This window comes from Globicephala melas, chromosome 6 (assembly GCF_963455315.2).
Source record: "Globicephala melas chromosome 6, mGloMel1.2, whole genome shotgun sequence".
NCBI lineage: Eukaryota > Metazoa > Chordata > Mammalia > Artiodactyla > Delphinidae > Globicephala > Globicephala melas.
This window is the reverse complement of record NC_083319.1, coordinates 75,258,023-75,276,056: the sequence shown is the minus strand read 5'-3', so window position 1 is coordinate 75,276,056 and position 18,034 is coordinate 75,258,023. Positions and strand designations below refer to the sequence as shown.

Below are 18,034 nucleotides of genomic sequence, written 5' to 3'. Positions count from 1 at the left end.
AGTGAAATTCTCAACAACAACAAAATCTAGCACTGAATCTTGTTGTACTATAAGGAAAGATATACTTCAATTCTGGTATGAACATGCTTTCTCACTTCTTTCCTGAATTATAAATTTTAAGAGCCAACCAATAATGTGACGAGAGAGCAAAATTTTAAAAGATGTGCATTCTTCTGTTGTTGTTGGTTTCTTTTTCTTTTTTTTTTTTAACTTTCATTTACTGCTGTCCCATGCTGATTACTGTTCTCAGGAAATAGCTCAAAAATAAATGACATTACTTCATTATTTAACCTAAGAGACATGATCTGGCTTTCAGAATTACACCCTTATTGGATCACAGAATGATATATTGTTTGAAGTACCAGTATTTTTAGTTTAATAAATTGAGGAAAAGGAAGTAGTCTCTTTTCCATTGTTGGTATTTGTGCTGCAAAGTCAACAAGAGGTTGTCAAGTTTGTAAATAATTACTGTGTGGAGCTTTTTTGTTGGAGCAAATTTTTCCATGAGAAATTAAGATTAAGCATAGATTTAGACCTACAAACCCAGGTAGCGAGCAGAGGTAAAGCCATGAAAGATTTCTTGTTACCTACTCACTCACAGCTAATTACACGCATTACAATAGGAAATACTCAGTAAATACTTGAATTAATCATATAAGTTGGACTTAAGAGTATGTGTGACATAGGACAGTTGTAAAACTTCAGTGTTATTGCACAGGACATTGTTCTGGATAAAAACAAAGTATTGATCCTATTAGATATAAGCTTATTATTATTTTAACCTAAGCATCACCAGTGCTTTCACATTACAGTAGATTAATGGCATTCACAGATTTAACATTCAGAATATCAGTTCCTTGGGTTTGGAGGGAAAATGAAAAGGTAGGCAACTAACAAGAACCAATCTACTTCACTCTTCCTGGTGCTGAGGGCTGCCTCCATCCACTTAGTAGTAGCTGAGAAAACCTCTGGATTAGCAAAGGTAGAGGCATGTAGGAGCCATGGATCTTTTGGGGCAGTAATAGCTGAACCACATCAGAGGCCAAAAGATTCAGCCTTGGGATCTACCTTCAAAAAGATACTAAATCTCAGCACAATCTATTAATGGGACCAGACATTCAGACTGAAACTGCAACTTAAAAAAAAAAATAGATAACAATCTTACATGACTGTCTTTCCTAATTTCAATATGGAATGTGCCTGTTTTTTTTTTTTTTAAAAAAAAACAATCTGGCAGGAAAGACAGGAAAAGAGCATCTTACCACGATGTTCACACGCTCCTAAGAGATTGATGATGTTTGGGTGGTGTCCAAGTTTACAAAGCACCTCCAGTTCCCCAGCGAAGTCCCTGTGGTCGTCTTTGGAAGCATATTCTGGGAAGAAAGTAAAGAGTACTGATCCCTTTCTGTTACCCCTCTTCAGAAACAACTGTCCCCCCTCTGCTTCCCAGAACCTTCAGGTACACTCAGCCACCATTAGGTCTGGAAAACTGTATAGAAATCAGAGATGACTATAATGCAGATGCTTCTTTATTGTTGGGGGCTGTCCTGTACAAAGTAGGATGTTTAGCTGCGCCTCTGACCTGACCCACTAGATACCAGTAGCCCAACTGAAAATGTATCCAGAAATCACCAGATGTCCCCCCGGGGGCAAAATCACCCCTGCTTGAGAACCACTGCTCTGAAGTTTTCCTGTTGAAGCTCTCAAATACCCAGGGAAATGATCGGGCTCTTAGACTCTGGCTCTCCCAGCTAACTCTACCGTCCAGAGACAAATATGCTCAGGGATAAAAACAAAGTTGTAGTGAAACATCACCAGTAGTGTACACACCTTGCTTTATTATGATAACTTTACTTTTTTCATAAACCAGTCCTACTGAAAAAACTCAAATCTCAATGACATTTTCATAGAAGTTGCTTGGTAGTCAGGAAACGGTTGCATTTATTTCTGTTCCTTTCATTCCATCTGTCCGCTAGCACTTTGATCAGAGGGAGAACCACCAGTCAGGCTGAAGAGAAAGCTCTTTGGCCAGTGCACAACTGGCTGATCAGCCTTGAGTCGGTGACAGTATGCTATTATGGCTTTTTGAAGAAATAACATTGGGGGAAAGGGTGAGAAGGGAGCTGGTAGCCATGTGCATCCCTGAACATGCTTGGAAATGATGGGGTTGTTTCATATGGGCTAAGGGTACCCATAAGGCTGACAAGTAGGCAATTCCAAGTCAAGGACCCTGTTTATACCACAGGGACCTGAGGGTCAATACCTTGGAAGCATTTAAAAAACAAAGCTCTTTATAATAAGGTTGTCAGTAGCTGCCCTCTTTGCATGCATGACTTTTCCTGCAAAAAGTGTCTGCCCTGGTGCCCTGTTAAGCTATTCTACCTCTTCACATGGGCATGAGATAGACAATCAGCTCAGGTCAGATGCCAATAAACACTGATGCTACCAAGTTCTGCACCCTCTCTCCTCTCACTATTTTTACTGCTTCCTAAAGCTCCCTGTAACTAAAGTAGCAAAATGAAAAAGGGATTTCTGGATGCTAAGCAAGGGGTGGGTGTGTGTGTGGGTGTGTGTGTGTGTGTGGGGTTAGAAACATTACTGTCTCTAAGCATAAATGATACTGTGTTTATGTTGTTTTGTTCATTTTCTGACATAGTGTTTTCTAGCAATGTGGAAAACAACGATGATTTGAAAAGATTTATGGTTAATTGTCATCTTAGGCTTAATATTGCCGTCAAAAAGAAGGAAAACCCATCAGCAACCTCAGAGAGCCCTTACTATGGAGCTGCCCGATGAAACTAGTAATTACGTTGCTGGCTCTAAGACGCCACTTTTCAAGCCTGTGTGCTGTGAAAGCAACAGTGCAGCTTCGCAGTCATTTCTAAACTGTCATTTCACCCGGAAGAGAAGACAGCTAGTATTGCCAGGGAACAAGTCATTCTGCTTTCTCAGAAGATCTGATGAAATGGATAGGCCCCAAGCAGTCTTTTTTTTTTTTTTTTTTCTTCCCCCAAGCAGTCTTGAACACAACTGGAAAAGATCTAGTTCCTGTGACCATACATCAAGGGTTTTCAAACTTGAGTGTGCAGAAGAGCCACTGAGCAAGCTTAAAAACACAGATTTTTCATGCGCCATCCCAGAAATTAGAATACAGTAGAACCATGAGGGGGAGAAACCCAAGTAGATGCATTTCTAACAATATTTCTAGGTATGTTGATGCAGATAAACCATGAAGATAGTGGTTTGCCAAGTGTGGTCTCCCCAGCCTCAGAATCAGCATCCCATGGGAACTAATTAGAAATCCAAGTTCTGTGGCCCTGCGCCAGACTTACTGTGTCAGAAACTGTGGGGTGGAGCCGAAGAATCTGGTTTTTTAACAAGCCTTCCAGGTGATTCGGATGTTTTGAGAACCACTGGATTAAGAAAAATAATGCTCCCCCAAAGTCAGCAGGGTATGACAGAGAATCTGTATTCTCACAACCCAAGGAATCAAGACAGCAGTATCTAAACAGCTTATGCCTTCGTGTTTACATCCTGACCCTCAAAGGAAACATCACCTTCAGTTGCACATAACAGCTCTATCTGACACCACGCCAATTTTTTGTTTAAAGAGTGTAAGACCTTAGAGGAAAGATTCAACAGGAAGTCAAGCTGTCCCCCCACCCTAGTAAAATGCTGACTCGAGCAGTCCAAGCACTGACCTTTCATTCTCTTTATGGCAGCGTCCATCCGTAACCCATCCTTCTTGATGCGAGCTTTCAGGACCTGGCCAAAATTACCCTCCCCAATCACATCTTGAAATTTGATGTCATTCCAGTCAAGCACTGGATAAATTGTAGGATCTGGATTGTTTTTGGCCTTCCTGTTCAGGGCCAGAGTTCCTGAGTTGAATTGCACAGCTGGTTCTTCCCGCTAGAAAAATAATGGTTTTGTGTCAGGATTTTTCATAATTTTAAGATACATAATACCTCCTGATTGGTACCCACACTGGGTGAAAAAAGAAATACTGTATCCAATTCTAGAATGAAAACGGAAATAGGGTTCATTGAACAGGCCCACTCAGATGAAGTGGCTGCCTATAGAGCTGCATGGGCACGATCACAGGCCTCAGTGGCAAAGCACGCCACAATCAATTAGTTATGTCTGCAGAGGTGAGGGAGGGGAGGATAACAGCATGTATGCCACGAAGTAGCACATCCCTGAGTTAGTCACACTTGAGTTTCTACTCTGCTGTGGAATGAGCCGGTGTTGAGTTCTGATTTGGAAAAGAGCTCAGAGACCTATCTGGGTCAGTCACAGGACAAACCTCTGTGAGAGCTTTGTTTCCTAGCGTCATCTTGGTCTATTCTTGGCTCTTACTCACTCTCTCCAACTTTTCCTAAAGCTCAGAATCTCTCAAGCCCACTCTGGCGCAGACACTGGCCCCAAGATGACTGATGCTTAGAGCAAAACCCAACAGGGTGTCTCCTTTTCTCCTGAGTTTCAGTGGCTGCTGATGGTATCAGGACAAAGCATCAGTACCATGATGCGCTCTAGCACTCTCTACCCCCTTGCTGGTCCTTCCTCTACAGGGACAGCCTGAGTTGAGCCAGCTCTGGCAAGGAGTTGGATTACAGAGCCTCCCTTGTTCTGTACTGAAGGGAATCTCAGGGACTCATGTACAGGAAGGTATACCTCATTTGGAATATGTAATTGTACTCAATGTTTCATATACAGAATCAATAAAGTTGGGTACAGATTAATTTTACAGAGCTTGAAACCACGAACTAGAGAAATGTTCAGGCTGTAGTATAGCAAAGGACTCAACTAGGGTGCCTATAGGTAAAGTAGGATTTTCTAAACTTTTTACTGGTCAAAATTCCTAGATGAAAGAAAGAGGCCATGCCAAGCACCACGAACTATGGCTGCAGACCGAAGGGTGCACAGGAATGGAGATACACACGTATATATAATCCATACATATAGGAGGGATAATAGAATTGAAAGAGATATTAGAGGTACAAAATGGAAACTGGAAACAGGGAAATGTGGGGAAAACTGGTCTAGTGCAAATCTTCATTACCTATCACTCTGAGGTCTGGTTACCCTTATGCCCTTCATTACCAAAAATGTTCAGTTCCTTATATTACAAGATTACCCTCGCTGGTGACTTATTACTAGTATGACTGTATTCTCTTTCTGATGGGGCAGTAGTCCTGCTTTAGGCTTGGTCTCCTGCATACTTATTAAGAGCAACCTTTTCATTCTTAGAATTGTTCTGATTTGGACAAGAAATCATATAGTCATGCTATTTATCTCCCATTTCATAATGGAAGACAAAGAAAAGTTGAAACTTGCCTAAGGGAAATATTTGCTTTACAGGTAAAATTTTTGACCCACATCTTTAAAATGAAGGTTCTGCATATATGTGGACTTGCACTTATTACTATTAGGAAGATGAGACATACCACGTTTTGGAAGGCTTGGGCCATTCTTCTTTGGACGTTTGCCCTCTTCAACTGCAACATGATCAGAAAGGCCAACAACACCGTCAGGCAGGTCATTCCCGCTGAGCCAAGGATGGCGATCAGCAGCATCTTCCCACCTCCGAGGTCTGCTGGGGCTGTGCCAGAGAACACAGGAGAAGGAGCAGGTTAGTCTAGGTAGAGAGAGAAGTCACAGTGTAATGGGAGTGTAATGGCAGCCTGAGCCCAGCCTGAGCCCTGCTAGGTGACCTTGGACTACTCGTTTATTTTCTGGAACTCAATGGAGATGACTCACAGGGCTGTTCTAAGTTCAAAGAAATGTGCAAAAGGCATTTTTTTAAAATGGCAACATGCTAATCACTAATTGTTGTCCTTTGTTCAACTTTCACTTCCAAGTACAGGCCCAAGCAGACGAACATTACCGAGCAATAGTGAGAATGGCTAATTAGATCTATGACTTTGGGTAAGTGACTAAACCTCCCTGCACAATTTAACCACCTAGAAAAGCTTTAAAGCTCTGCAACTCTAAAGAGCATAGTGTCTGCTTTGGCTTTTTTCTTGTTTTAAAGAGCTGATGGAGATTTTCTTACTACGCACTCTGATCTGAAGGGCCGGATGCAAGGCCTCTGCATGAAGCACCCTGTGAAAAACTGAAACCAGACGAAGTACAAAGGAAAACAAACAAAAAACAACAATCTGCAAAACCTCTGAAAAAAAAGCCTCTGCACCTGTTGCTTTTGTGGAGTTTGGCATCTTCAGTGGAGGCTCCTATTGCAGGGGGACCTTCAAGATGGTGGAGGAGTAAGACCCAGAGATCACCTTCCTCCCCACAAATACATCAAAAATACATCTACATGTGGAACAACTCCTACAGAACACCTACTGAACGCTGGCAGAAGACCTCAGACTTCCCAAAAGGCAAGAAACTACCCCCCGCATACCTGGCCACATGGCTGACAGGGTCTTGGTGCTCTGGCCTGGTGTCAGGCCTGAGCCTCTGAGGTGGGAGAGCCGAGTTCAGGACATTGGACCACCAGAGACTGCCCGGCCCCACATAATATCAATTGACAAGAGCTCTCCCAGAGATCTCCATCTCAACACTAAGACCCAGCTCCACCCAACAGCCAGCAAGCTCCAGTGCTGGACGCCCCATGCCAAACAACTAGCAAGACAGGAACACAACCCAACCCATTAGCAGAGAGGCTGCCTAAAATCATAATAAGTTCACAGACACCACAAAACAAACCGCTGGACATGGCGCTGCCCAACAGAAAGACAAGATCCAGCCTCATCCACCAGAACACAGTCACCAGTCCCCTACACCAGGAAGCCTACACAAGCCACTGACCCAACCTCACCCACTGGGGGCAGACACCAAAAAAAAAGGGAACTACGAACCTGCAGCCTGTGAAAAGGAGACCCCAAACACAGTAAGTTAAGCAAAATGAGAAGACAGAGAAATATGCAGCAGATGTAGGAGCAAGGTAAAAACCCAACAGACCAAACAAATGAAGAGGAAATAGGCAGTCTATCTGAAAAAGAAGTCAGAATATTGATAGTAAAGATCCCAAATCTTGGAAATAGAATGGAGAAAATACAAGAAATGTTTAACAAGGACCTAGAAGACATAAAGGGCAAACAAACAATACTGAACAACACAATAAATGAAATTAAAAATACTCTAGAAGGAATCAATAGCAGAATAACTGAGGCAGAAGAATGAATAAGTGACCTGGAAGATAAAACAGTGGAAATAACTACCACAGAGCAGAATAAAGAAAAAAGAATGAAAAGAATTGAGGACAGTCTCAGAGACCTCTGGGATAACATTAAATGCACCAACATTTGAATTATAGGGGTCCCAGAAGAAGGAGAGAGAAAGAAAGGGTCTGAGAAAATATTTGAAAAGATTACAGTTGAAAACTTCCCTAATATGGGAAAGGAAGTATCCAGGATGTGCAGAGAGTCCCATACAGGATAAATCCAAGGAGAAACATGCCAAGACACATATTAATCAAACTATCAACAGTTAAATACAAAGAAAACTTATTAAAAGCAACAAGGGAAAAGCAACAAATAACATACGAGGGAATCCCCATAAGGTTAACAGCTGATCTTTCAGCAGAAACTCTGCAGGCCAGCAGGGAGTGGCAAGACATATTTAAAGTGATGAAAGGGAAAAACCTACAACCAAGATTATTCTACCCAGCAAGGATCTCATTCAGATTCAATGGAAAAATTAAAACCTTTGCAGACAAGCAAAAGCTAAGAGAATTCAGAACCAGCAAACCAGCTTTGCAACAAATGCTAAAGGAACTTCTCTAGGCAGGAAATGCAAGAGAAGGAAAGACCTACAAAAACAAACTCAAAACAATTAAGAAAATGGTAATAGGAACTTACATATCAATAATTACCTTAAATGTAAATGGATTAAATGCTCCAACCAAAAGACATAGACTGGCTGAATGGATACAAAAACAAGACCCGTATGTATGCCGTCTACAAGAGACCTACTTCAGACCTAGGGACACATACAGACTGAAAGTGAAGGGATGAAAAAAGATATTCCATGCAAATGGAAATCAAAAGAAAGCCGGAGAAGCAATTCTCATATCAGACAAAATAGACTTTAAAATAAAGACTATTACAAGAGACCAAGAAGGACACTACATAATGATCAAGGGATCAATCCAAGAAGAAGATATAACAATTGTAAATATTTATGCATCCAACATAGGAGCACCTCAATACATAAGGCAAACGCTAACAGCCATAAAAGGGGAAATGGACAGTCACACAATAATAGTAGGGGACTTTAACACCCCACTTTCACCAATGGAGAGATCATCCAAAATGAAAATAAATAAGGAAACACAAGCTTTAAATGACACATAGACAAGATGGACTTAATTCATATTTATAAGAGATTCAATCCAAAAAAAACAGAATACAGTTTCTTTTCAAGGGCTCATGGAACATTCTCCAGGATAGATCATATCTTGGGTCACAAATCGAGCCTTGGTAAATTTAAGAAAACTGAAATCCTATCAAGTATCTTTTCTGACCAAAACGCTATGATATCAATTACAGGGAAAAAACTGTAAAAAATACAAACATATGGAGGGTAAACAATACACTACTAAATAATCAAGACATCACTGAAGAAATCAAAGAGAAAATCAAAAAATACCTAGAAACAAATGACAATGAAAACACGATGACACAAAACCTATGGGATGCAGCAAAAGCAGTTCTAAGAGGGAAGTTTATAGCAATACAATACTACCTGAAGAAACAAAAAAAAAAATCTCAAATAAACAACCTAATCTTACAACTAAAGCAATGAGAGAAAGAAGAACAAAAAAACCTCAAAGTTAGCAGAGGGAAAGAAATCATAAAGATCAGATAAGAAATAAATGAAAAAGAAATGAAGGAAACGAGAGCAAAGATCAATAAAACTAAAAGCTGGTTCTTTGAGAAGATAAACAAAATAGATAAACCATTAGCCAGACTCATCAAGAAAAAAAGGGAGAAGACTCAAATCAACAGAATTAGAAATGAAAAAGAAGTAACAACTGACACTGCAGAAATACAAAGGATCATGAGAGATTACTACAAGCAACTATGTGAATAAAATGGACAACCTGGAAGAAATGGACAAATTCTTAGAAAAGCACAATCTTCCGAGACTGAACCAGGAAGAAATAGAAAATATAAACAGACCAATCACAAGCACTGAAATTGAAACTGTGATTAAAAATCTTCCAACAAACAAATGCCCAGGACCAGATGGCTTCACAGGTGAATTCTATCAAACATTTAGAGAAGAGCTAACACCTATCCTTCTCAAACTATTCCAAAATATAGCAGAGGGAGGAACACTCTGAAACTCATTCTATGAGGCCACCATCACCCTGATACCAAAGCCAGACAAAGATGTCACAAAAAAAGAAAACTACAAGCCAATATCACTGATGAAAATAGACGCAAAACTCCTCAACAAAATACTAGCAAACAGAATCCAACAGCACATTAAAAGGATCATACACCATGATCAAGTGGGGTTTATCCCAGGAATGTAAGGATTCTTCAATATATGCAAATCAATCAATGTGATACACTATATTAACAAATTGAAGGAGAAAAACCATATGATCATCTCAATTGATGCAGAAAAAGCTTTCAACAAAATTCAACACCTATTTATGATAAAAACTCTCCATAAAGTAGGCATAGAGGGAAACTACCTCAACATAATAAAGGCCATATATGACAAACCCACAGCCAATATTGTCCTCAATGGTGAAAAATTGAAACCATTTCCACTAAGATCAGGAAAAAGACAAGGTTGCCCACTCTCACCACTCTTATTCAACATAGTTTTGGAAGTTTTAGCCATAGCAATCTAAGAAGAAAAAGAAATTAAAGGAATCCAAATCAGAAAAGAAGTAAAGCTGTCACTGTTTGCAGATGACATGATACTATACATAGAGAATCCTAAAGATGCTACCAGAAAACTACTAGAGCTAATCAATGAATTTGGTAAAGTAGCAGGATACAAAATTAATGCACAGAAATCTCTTGGACTCCTATACACTAATGATGAAAAATCTGAAAGGGAAATTAAGGAAGCACTTCCATTTACCATTGCAACAAAAAGAATAAAATAACTAGGAATAAACCTACTTAAGAAGACAGAAGACCTGTATGCAGAAAACAATAAGACACTGATGAAAGAAATTCAAGATGATATAAACAGATGGAGAGATATACGATGTTCTTTCATTGGAAGAATCAACATTGTGAAAATGACTATACTACCCAAAGCAATCTACAGATTCAGTGCAATCCCTATCAAACTACCAATGGCATTTTTCACAGATCTAGAACAAAAAATTTCACAATTTGTATGTAATCACAAAAGACCCCTAACAGCCAAAGCCATCTTGAGAAAGGAAAAAAGGAGCTGGAGCAATCAGGCTCCCTGACTTCAGACTATACTACAAAGCTACAGTAATCAAGACAGTATGGTACTGGCACAAAAACAGAAATATAGATCAATGGAACAGGATAGAAAGCCCAGAGATTAACCCATGCACATATGGTCACCTTATCTTTAATAAAGGAAGCAAGAGTATAAAATGGAGAAAAGATACCCTCTTCAATAAGTGGCACTGGGAAAACTGGACAGGTACACATAAAAGAATGAAATTAGAACACCATACACAAAAATAAACTCAAAATGGATTAAAGACCTAAATGTAAGGCCAGACACTATAAAACTCTTAGAGGAAAACATAGGTAGAACACTCCATGACATAAATACAGCAAGATCCTTTCTGACCCACCTCCTAGAGAAATGGAAATAAAAACAAAAATAAACAAATGGGACCTAAGGAAACTTCAAAGCTTTTGCACAGCAAAGGAAACCATAAACAAGACGAAAAGACAACCCTCAGAATGGGAGAAAATATTTGCAAATGAAGCAACTGACAAAGGACTCATCTCCAAAATATACAAGCAGTTCATGTAGCTCAATATCAAAAAAACAAACAACCCAGTCCAAAAATGGGCAGAAGACCTAAGTAGACATTTCTCCAAAGAAGATATACAGATTGCCAATAAATACATGAAAGGATGCTCAACATCACTAATCATTAGAGAAATGCAAATCAAAACTTCAATGAGGTATCACCTCACACTGGTCAGAATAGCCATCATCAAAAAATCTAGAAACAAGAAATGCTGGAGAGGGTGTGGAGAAAAGGGAACCCTCTTGCACTGTTGATGGGAATGTAAATTGATACAGCCACTATGGAGAATAGTATGCAAGTTCCTTAAAAAATGAAAAATAGAACTACCATATGACCTGGCAATCCCACTACTGGGCATATACCCTGAGAAAACCATAATTCAAAAAGAGTCATGTACCACAATGTTCACTGAAGCACTATTTACAATAGCCAGGACATGGAAGCAACGTAAGTGTCCATCAACAGATGAGTGGATAAAGAAGATGTGGCACATATATGCAATGGAATATTACTCAGCCATAAAAACAAACAAACGAGAGTCTGTCATACAGAGTGAAGTAAGTCAGAAAGAGAAAAACAAATACCGTATGCTAACGCATATATATGGAATCTAAAAACAAAATTGTTTTGATGAACCTAGGAGCAGGACAGGAATAAAGATGTAGATGTAGAGAATGGACTTGAGGACATGGGGAGGAGGAAGGGTAAGCTGGGGCGAAATGAGAGAGTAGCCTTGACATATATACACTACCAAATATGAAATAGATAGCTAGTGGGAAGCAGCTGCATAGCACAGGGAGATCAGCTTGGTGCTTTGTGACCACCTAGAGGGGTGGGATAGGGAGGGTGGAGGGAGACACAAGAGGGAAGCGATATGGAGATATATATATACATATAGCTGATTCACTTTGTTATACAGCAGAAACTAACACAACATTGTAAAGCAATTATACTACAATAAAGATGTTAAATAAAAAAGCTGATAGAGAAAACCTGAGGATACCAATGGGACAAAGAAAGAAGGAAGGAAAGAAGAGAGAGAGAGGAAAAACCATTAAGTTTTGGGCTCAGGTCAAAATAAACTATTAAAGACTATGGTATAACCCCTCCACTTCTTTCCCTTATTTAAATTCAAATAAAGATAAATTCAATGTATTTTTATGAGAAACAGCATGTAGAGCATGATCCTATCTTTTAACAATTATTCTTTTGTGATTAGCTACCTTTCCTTCTATCTCTGTTTTATACGTGCATAAAGAGATGTCTGAAATGGAATGATGAGGGTTGTTTAGTTTTGTTACCTCTTGTCTTAAAATTTTTCTCTTAGTGTTTTATTTATAACTTGGATTTAGGGCCTGTACATGTTTTACCAAAACACAAGTAACTATTGAAATTATGCATTTATTAAGAGTGTCAGGTGAAAACTATTGAATACAATTCTCTATAATTGGCAGACCCATCATTCCTTGCATATTTCAAACATGTTCCAAAGAATCAGCACTGAGAACAGGGCTTGCTTGGTTTTATTTCTTAAGCCCTAGGTAGGCCCCAAGAGAACCAAGAAGTTTTTAGTGCTATAACATTTTCTGTAAAAATACTCTGGTCTGAATTATAAATTTGCAGAAATCACCATTTCCCTCTAATGTCCCTCTAGCTACATTCCCTTGCACAAGCTGTATAGCACAGAGGGCAAGGAAGTGCAATTTCAGACAGACCTCAGAGGGAAGGCTCTCCAGGAGCTGCAGTTCTTCCCACCCCCGGGGTCCTCTTTCACTAATTACATTCAACAGGTTTTACCAATCACAAACACTGGAGAGGATGAAGAGGTACAACCCTCCAGTTATGAAATAAATAAGGCACGGGGATGTAATATACAGCATATGGAATGTAGTCAATCTTATTGTAATCGCTTTGTATGGAGACAGATGGTTACTAGCTTTATTGTGGTGATCATTTCATAATATATGCAAATGTCAAATCACTATGTAGTGCTCTTGAAACTAACATAATATTGTACATTACATCAACTATATTTCAATTTCAAAAAGTCTCAAACACTGGGCCTCGTGTGCTTGGCACTCTGAGCGATCTCTATCTCAAAGGGCTTATTCTCTCTGGAGTGGGGGTTAACGGTGGATGTGGAGACATCACAACCTGGATCTGAAAAGTAAAAGAAAACTTGGACTACCATAGTGTCATCCAAGCTAAAAGAGGGTTCGTTCTGAGTAAGAGTGGAGTGTGGTTCCTGGAGCGCCCACTGCACCACGCAGGGCTGTCTCCACTAAGCTGGGTCCTCTGTTTTCCTTCTGCATGGAATCACATTCATATCCCTCAGAGCTTCAGTTGCTGGATGGGGAGTGCTGATGGGCTAAGTTCACCTAAGTTTTCATGATAGATAACAGATCAACGGGTTATCCTTCCAAGGGGCATTTTCATTCCAAGGACCTCTTTAGAGATGGTGACGCCTACCAGCCCAATTATGTCACATGATGCGAATATGGGGTAAATATCGTAAGACAGTGGGGCTTTTCTGATACTCTCCAGAAATAATTCTATGTAAATACCTGTCCACTCTACCAACCTTGAGATTCAGAAAGAGTCATCAGTTCATGAGAAAAGGTTGGATTGCTTGACCCTATGTTGTTCTCTGCAAAGATGTCCACCTGGTAAGCTGTTTGGGGCTCTAGGCCCTTGAGCTGATACTGGGTGATGGTGGCATTCTTGATCTTCACATCAATGTGCTGGTCTTCATTCTTGCCCTGAACCTTGTAACGGATGATAATAGAAGAAATAGAATAGCCATCCAGGATTGTCCAAGAGATCACAGCTGAGGAGTCTGTGATGTTGGAAATCTTGATGTTTTCTGGTTGAGGAGGAAGAACTAGAAATTTAAAACAAACAAACAACATATTACTTAAGATATATTACCATCTCTTTGATTATTATGCTTCTGAGAGAGAGTTAATATCAGCTCATAAACCATGAATGGCTAGTAAGTGTTATCTCAGAGGGTAACTCCAATCAGTTGGTAGTGGACTCGACGCAGACTTGAAAAGTGGCTGCAGACAGGAAAATGGCAACACACACACATCACATATTTGCCATCCTTAAACTAAATTAAGACCTCGGAAATTCTGTTACTCCACAAACTGCTATTACACTGTTTTTGATACTGAGGAAAACAGAAAAATGTTGAGAGCTGACATTTATATAGGCCCTTCCATATAGTAACTCATTGACTCCTCATAACAATCTCACTGTAAGTATTGAGGCTCAGAGAGGTTAAGTGACTTGGCTGAGGTCACACAGCTTTTAAGAAATAGATTCAAGTAGAAGAAATAAGATTCCTATTAGTCTGTAGTTAGCCACTGGTCCATAGGGCCTATCCGTGTTAAGCACTTGTTAGAAAATATGTTAAGCACTTAGCAGACATATTCAAAAAGCAAGATGGAGACTATATATGCATGTGCACACTTATGGATGTACTTAATGTATTAAAAGTATACAACATTAAATGGAAAGATACATAATAAACTCATAATTTTGGTTGTCTCTGGGGAGAGGGGGAGAGAATTAGATTGGGGATGATGGTCAAAGAGGATTTTGATATATCTGTATTGTGGAATTACTTCCACAAAAAGGCTGAAAGCAAATATGACAAAATGTTAAGAGTTGTTAATTCTGTGTGGTAGAAATGTAGGTTTTTGTTGTATTATTCTCTGCATTGTCCTATAACTTCTAAATGTCAGGATTTTTTAAAGATGAAGAAGACATCCCTAAACACAGACAAAACCGTTGAGACTTCCACATGTTATGGATAAAAGAAGAGAGTGCCTGGAAAAACAAGAGCCAGTTTACACACCTGTTACTGGGGAGGTGGCAACTCAGCTGCAGAAAAGAACCTCAGACTTTGGGATTTGACAAGAGACCACAGGATCCTAGCATAAGTGACGGGTTGGTGTGACCCAGAAACACCTAGTCTTTCCAAGGACTCCAAAATGCACAGACAGTTCTAATGCAGTGAATCAAAATAGAACTCTCTGGCTCATGACGAAAAAGCTTTCAATTCTACAAAGAAACCCTAGAAGTTCCAACTAATTTTTAATGACCAATATGAGATTGAGAGAAGCCTGAACTGAAGAATATTTTGAAAGAAAAGTTGTTTTATTACTCTCAAATATATATTACTCTCAAGTATATATATATACTGTAATGCCAAGAATTGTCTGTTTTGAAGAGTTTTTCAAGCAGAGTTCTTTGGCTTTTAAGATTAGATGAATTAGATGAATCATCATCTGTGTGCAACAATCCTAAAAACTGTCATATAACAGATTCAACAAGCCCTAGAAAACCTTATTCATGTTATTAATTTACTTAATAAGTAACTCTATAGAAAGGAAAGGTAAACTTTAGCACAGTCCTGCCTGAATTATCACAAATCCAAACACATGAAGCGTTCGTATATATTACAGGTTGCTAAAATGACTTGATGTGTTGGTGAGGGGCACTAATGAGCCTCCATTCACAACTAACTACCTTTTATGGTTTCTAAGAAGCGGACTTGAAGTGACGGGAGCTAAGTCTAATGGCAGCAGCCAAGTGTCATTCAGGCAAGGCTGGGGCATCATGAGGTACTTACTGTCGCTGAGGGTCCAAGCGATGAGATTTTCGCTCCATTCCCCCTGGGCCTTGGTGTTGACTCTGGCTCGGACTATGTACTGCTCCCTGGGCTGTAAATTGTTAAGGAGCACTGAAGTCAGGTTGCCTGGCACTTTAATATTCTGCTGATCACTATTCATTAGCACAGACCTCCTCTCAACTTCAACATAAAAGTCATCTTCTGAGCTTGGAAATATGGGTTGCCAGGTCAAATTTAGAGTGGTCTGACTTTTTGGTAGGAGACTGAGACCTCTTGGAGGAGGAAGACCTAGGAGAAACCAGAATAATCATTGTTTTTATATAGGGTGAAGGTAACAACAGCCCCAAAGGACAGCTTTATAGGATAACCCTGGCTCCTAGAATAATATACACTTTCACAAGCTATCAAAGAAACACATGCTAGCAGCCATGTAATACTTTTCCTTTTTCCTACCAGAATAGCAAAGCTTTAAAATATTCTAGTATGTAGCTTGAGTAATTGTAAGACAGGAATACAACCCCTTTGAAGGACAACTTGGGAATATTTTTCAAGAGCTCTAGAAATGATCATATACTTTGGGAGTATAGTCTGACTACCAAGGATTTATCCTGAAGAAACAACTCAAAGGAAACGAAAAGCTAGGTGCATGAAGATGTCCATTACAACATTATTTATAATAACAGACAATCATAAGAAACCAAAATGCTCAAAATAGGAAAATGCTTTAATAAATTATGATATAGCCATCCAAGGGATTAAGAGTTTATTGGAAAAAGTACAAAAGCCCCTCCAAAACTTAAAACACACGAGAAAAAACTCTGCTTACCACTTGGTAAAAACCATGTCTACAGCTGGCAAAAAAGGAAGGAACTGATAAAAATGGAAACACTGGATTTGCCAAGGTTCTGGGGTTGTAGGTTCAGTGTTTCTGTTCCCATTTTGAGTAATATATTTTAAAGCAATTTCAGGGTTACTTCCCCTTAGCAAGGACAATTTCAGACATGACAACGCTGTGATGGCTAGGCCAGGCCTCGCACTGCTCTGATCACATCAAGGTTTGACTCTGACCACACGCCAACTCTGACCCCAAGAGCCTGGGCTACCAGAGAGGTAATTGAATAGAAACAATATGGGTTTTGAAATCAAAGAGGCAGGAGCATGCCCCTTTAGTTTTGTGACCTTGGGAAAATTCATAACCTCTCCGAGTTCACATGTAGCATGAAATGAAAATACTCATCTTCCAGACTCAGGAGGAGAAATGAGATAGTGAAGGTGAAAATGCTTGGAAGGTGTTAGGGGCTCTGTCAACATTTTCTCTCTCTCTTCCTTCCTTCCTTCATAAAATATATTGGGCCAATGGACAGTGGAGGAATCTGTAAATTTTCAGTTAATAATAGTATATTGATATTTTAAACTTCAGATATAAAGTATTTTCAAAACACAGAATAGTGATCCTCTACTCATGCATTCTTGGTGGGGACATTATTGCCCCTAAGGGGGTAAAAATTGGTTCTTGGGGTATGAGAAAATTTTAGATAATGACAATTGTTTATGAAGGGCCACAATATATAAACAGATCTGTGGTATTACAATCCATGGCAGAAGAGACATTAAGACAAAATAGAGATTTTGTCTTAAGGACAAAACTATCTAAGAAGTTCTTTAGAGGATGATCATTTAAAAAATTACAATAAGATAAAGAATCTGAAAAAGAATGAATATACGTATAACAATCACTTTGCTGTACACCTGAAACTAACACAACATTGTATATCAACTATATTCCAATAAAATGAAAAAAAAGTTTAAAAAAATTAAAAAATAAAATAAAAAGGTTGAGAAACTTGGTTAGAGGTGAGAGGAAGGGTCTGTTTCCACCCAATGGGAGAGGGACTCTCACTGGTCAGTTCTGACCACCCTTAGATGTGGGAGAACCAGTCATCAGGTCCTGCCACCTGCTGGGCATTATGCTCCAGGTCTTATTGGTCTTTTCTCCGTAACCTTTGCAAATTGAGAGAGGTGATGTCACCTCCTTTTGCTCTTCTCTAAAGTTTAAGTTCCGAAATAAGCCACCTGGCGTGGGTAGATAGGCTTACGATGACAGCAGACAGAGGGAGGACTGATGGTGTGCAGCAAACATGTAAACCTTCTACGCCTGTGCCTGGTACAGAGGAGCAACCCCATAAATGGTCCTTTCCCTCCCTTTGGGAGCATGACTTACCCTTCACCCCTCCCAACCTGCCTTCTCTCTGCCGTGTGTTCAGAGTATCTTCTCTCCCCTCCCCTCCCGGCCTTCCCAGCCTTTATCACTCAACCAACACACTTATAAATAGTGCAGCTGCCAAATGAATTTAAAAACAAACATCAGCAAAATTCAAATGCTGGGAAAAGATGAA

General features: G+C 39.5%; 1 protein-coding gene across 2 annotated transcripts in view; it reads right to left on the bottom strand.

The window, feature by feature from the left end:
* The window catches only part of TEK (TEK receptor tyrosine kinase), a 104,533-nt gene that overhangs the window by 13,576 nt on the left and 72,923 nt on the right, over positions 1 to 18,034 (bottom strand). For both annotated transcript variants that reach the window (XM_060301015.2, XM_030830342.3), the window contains 5 exons: positions 15,639 to 15,926; positions 13,581 to 13,880; positions 5,448 to 5,602; positions 3,702 to 3,912; positions 1,263 to 1,373 (listed from right to left, as the gene is read on the bottom strand). In XM_060301015.2, the coding sequence (XP_060156998.1) occupies positions 1,263 to 1,373; positions 3,702 to 3,912; positions 5,448 to 5,602; positions 13,581 to 13,880; positions 15,639 to 15,926 (1,065 nt within the window). The remainder of the gene's footprint in view (positions 1 to 1,262; positions 1,374 to 3,701; positions 3,913 to 5,447; positions 5,603 to 13,580; positions 13,881 to 15,638; positions 15,927 to 18,034) is intronic.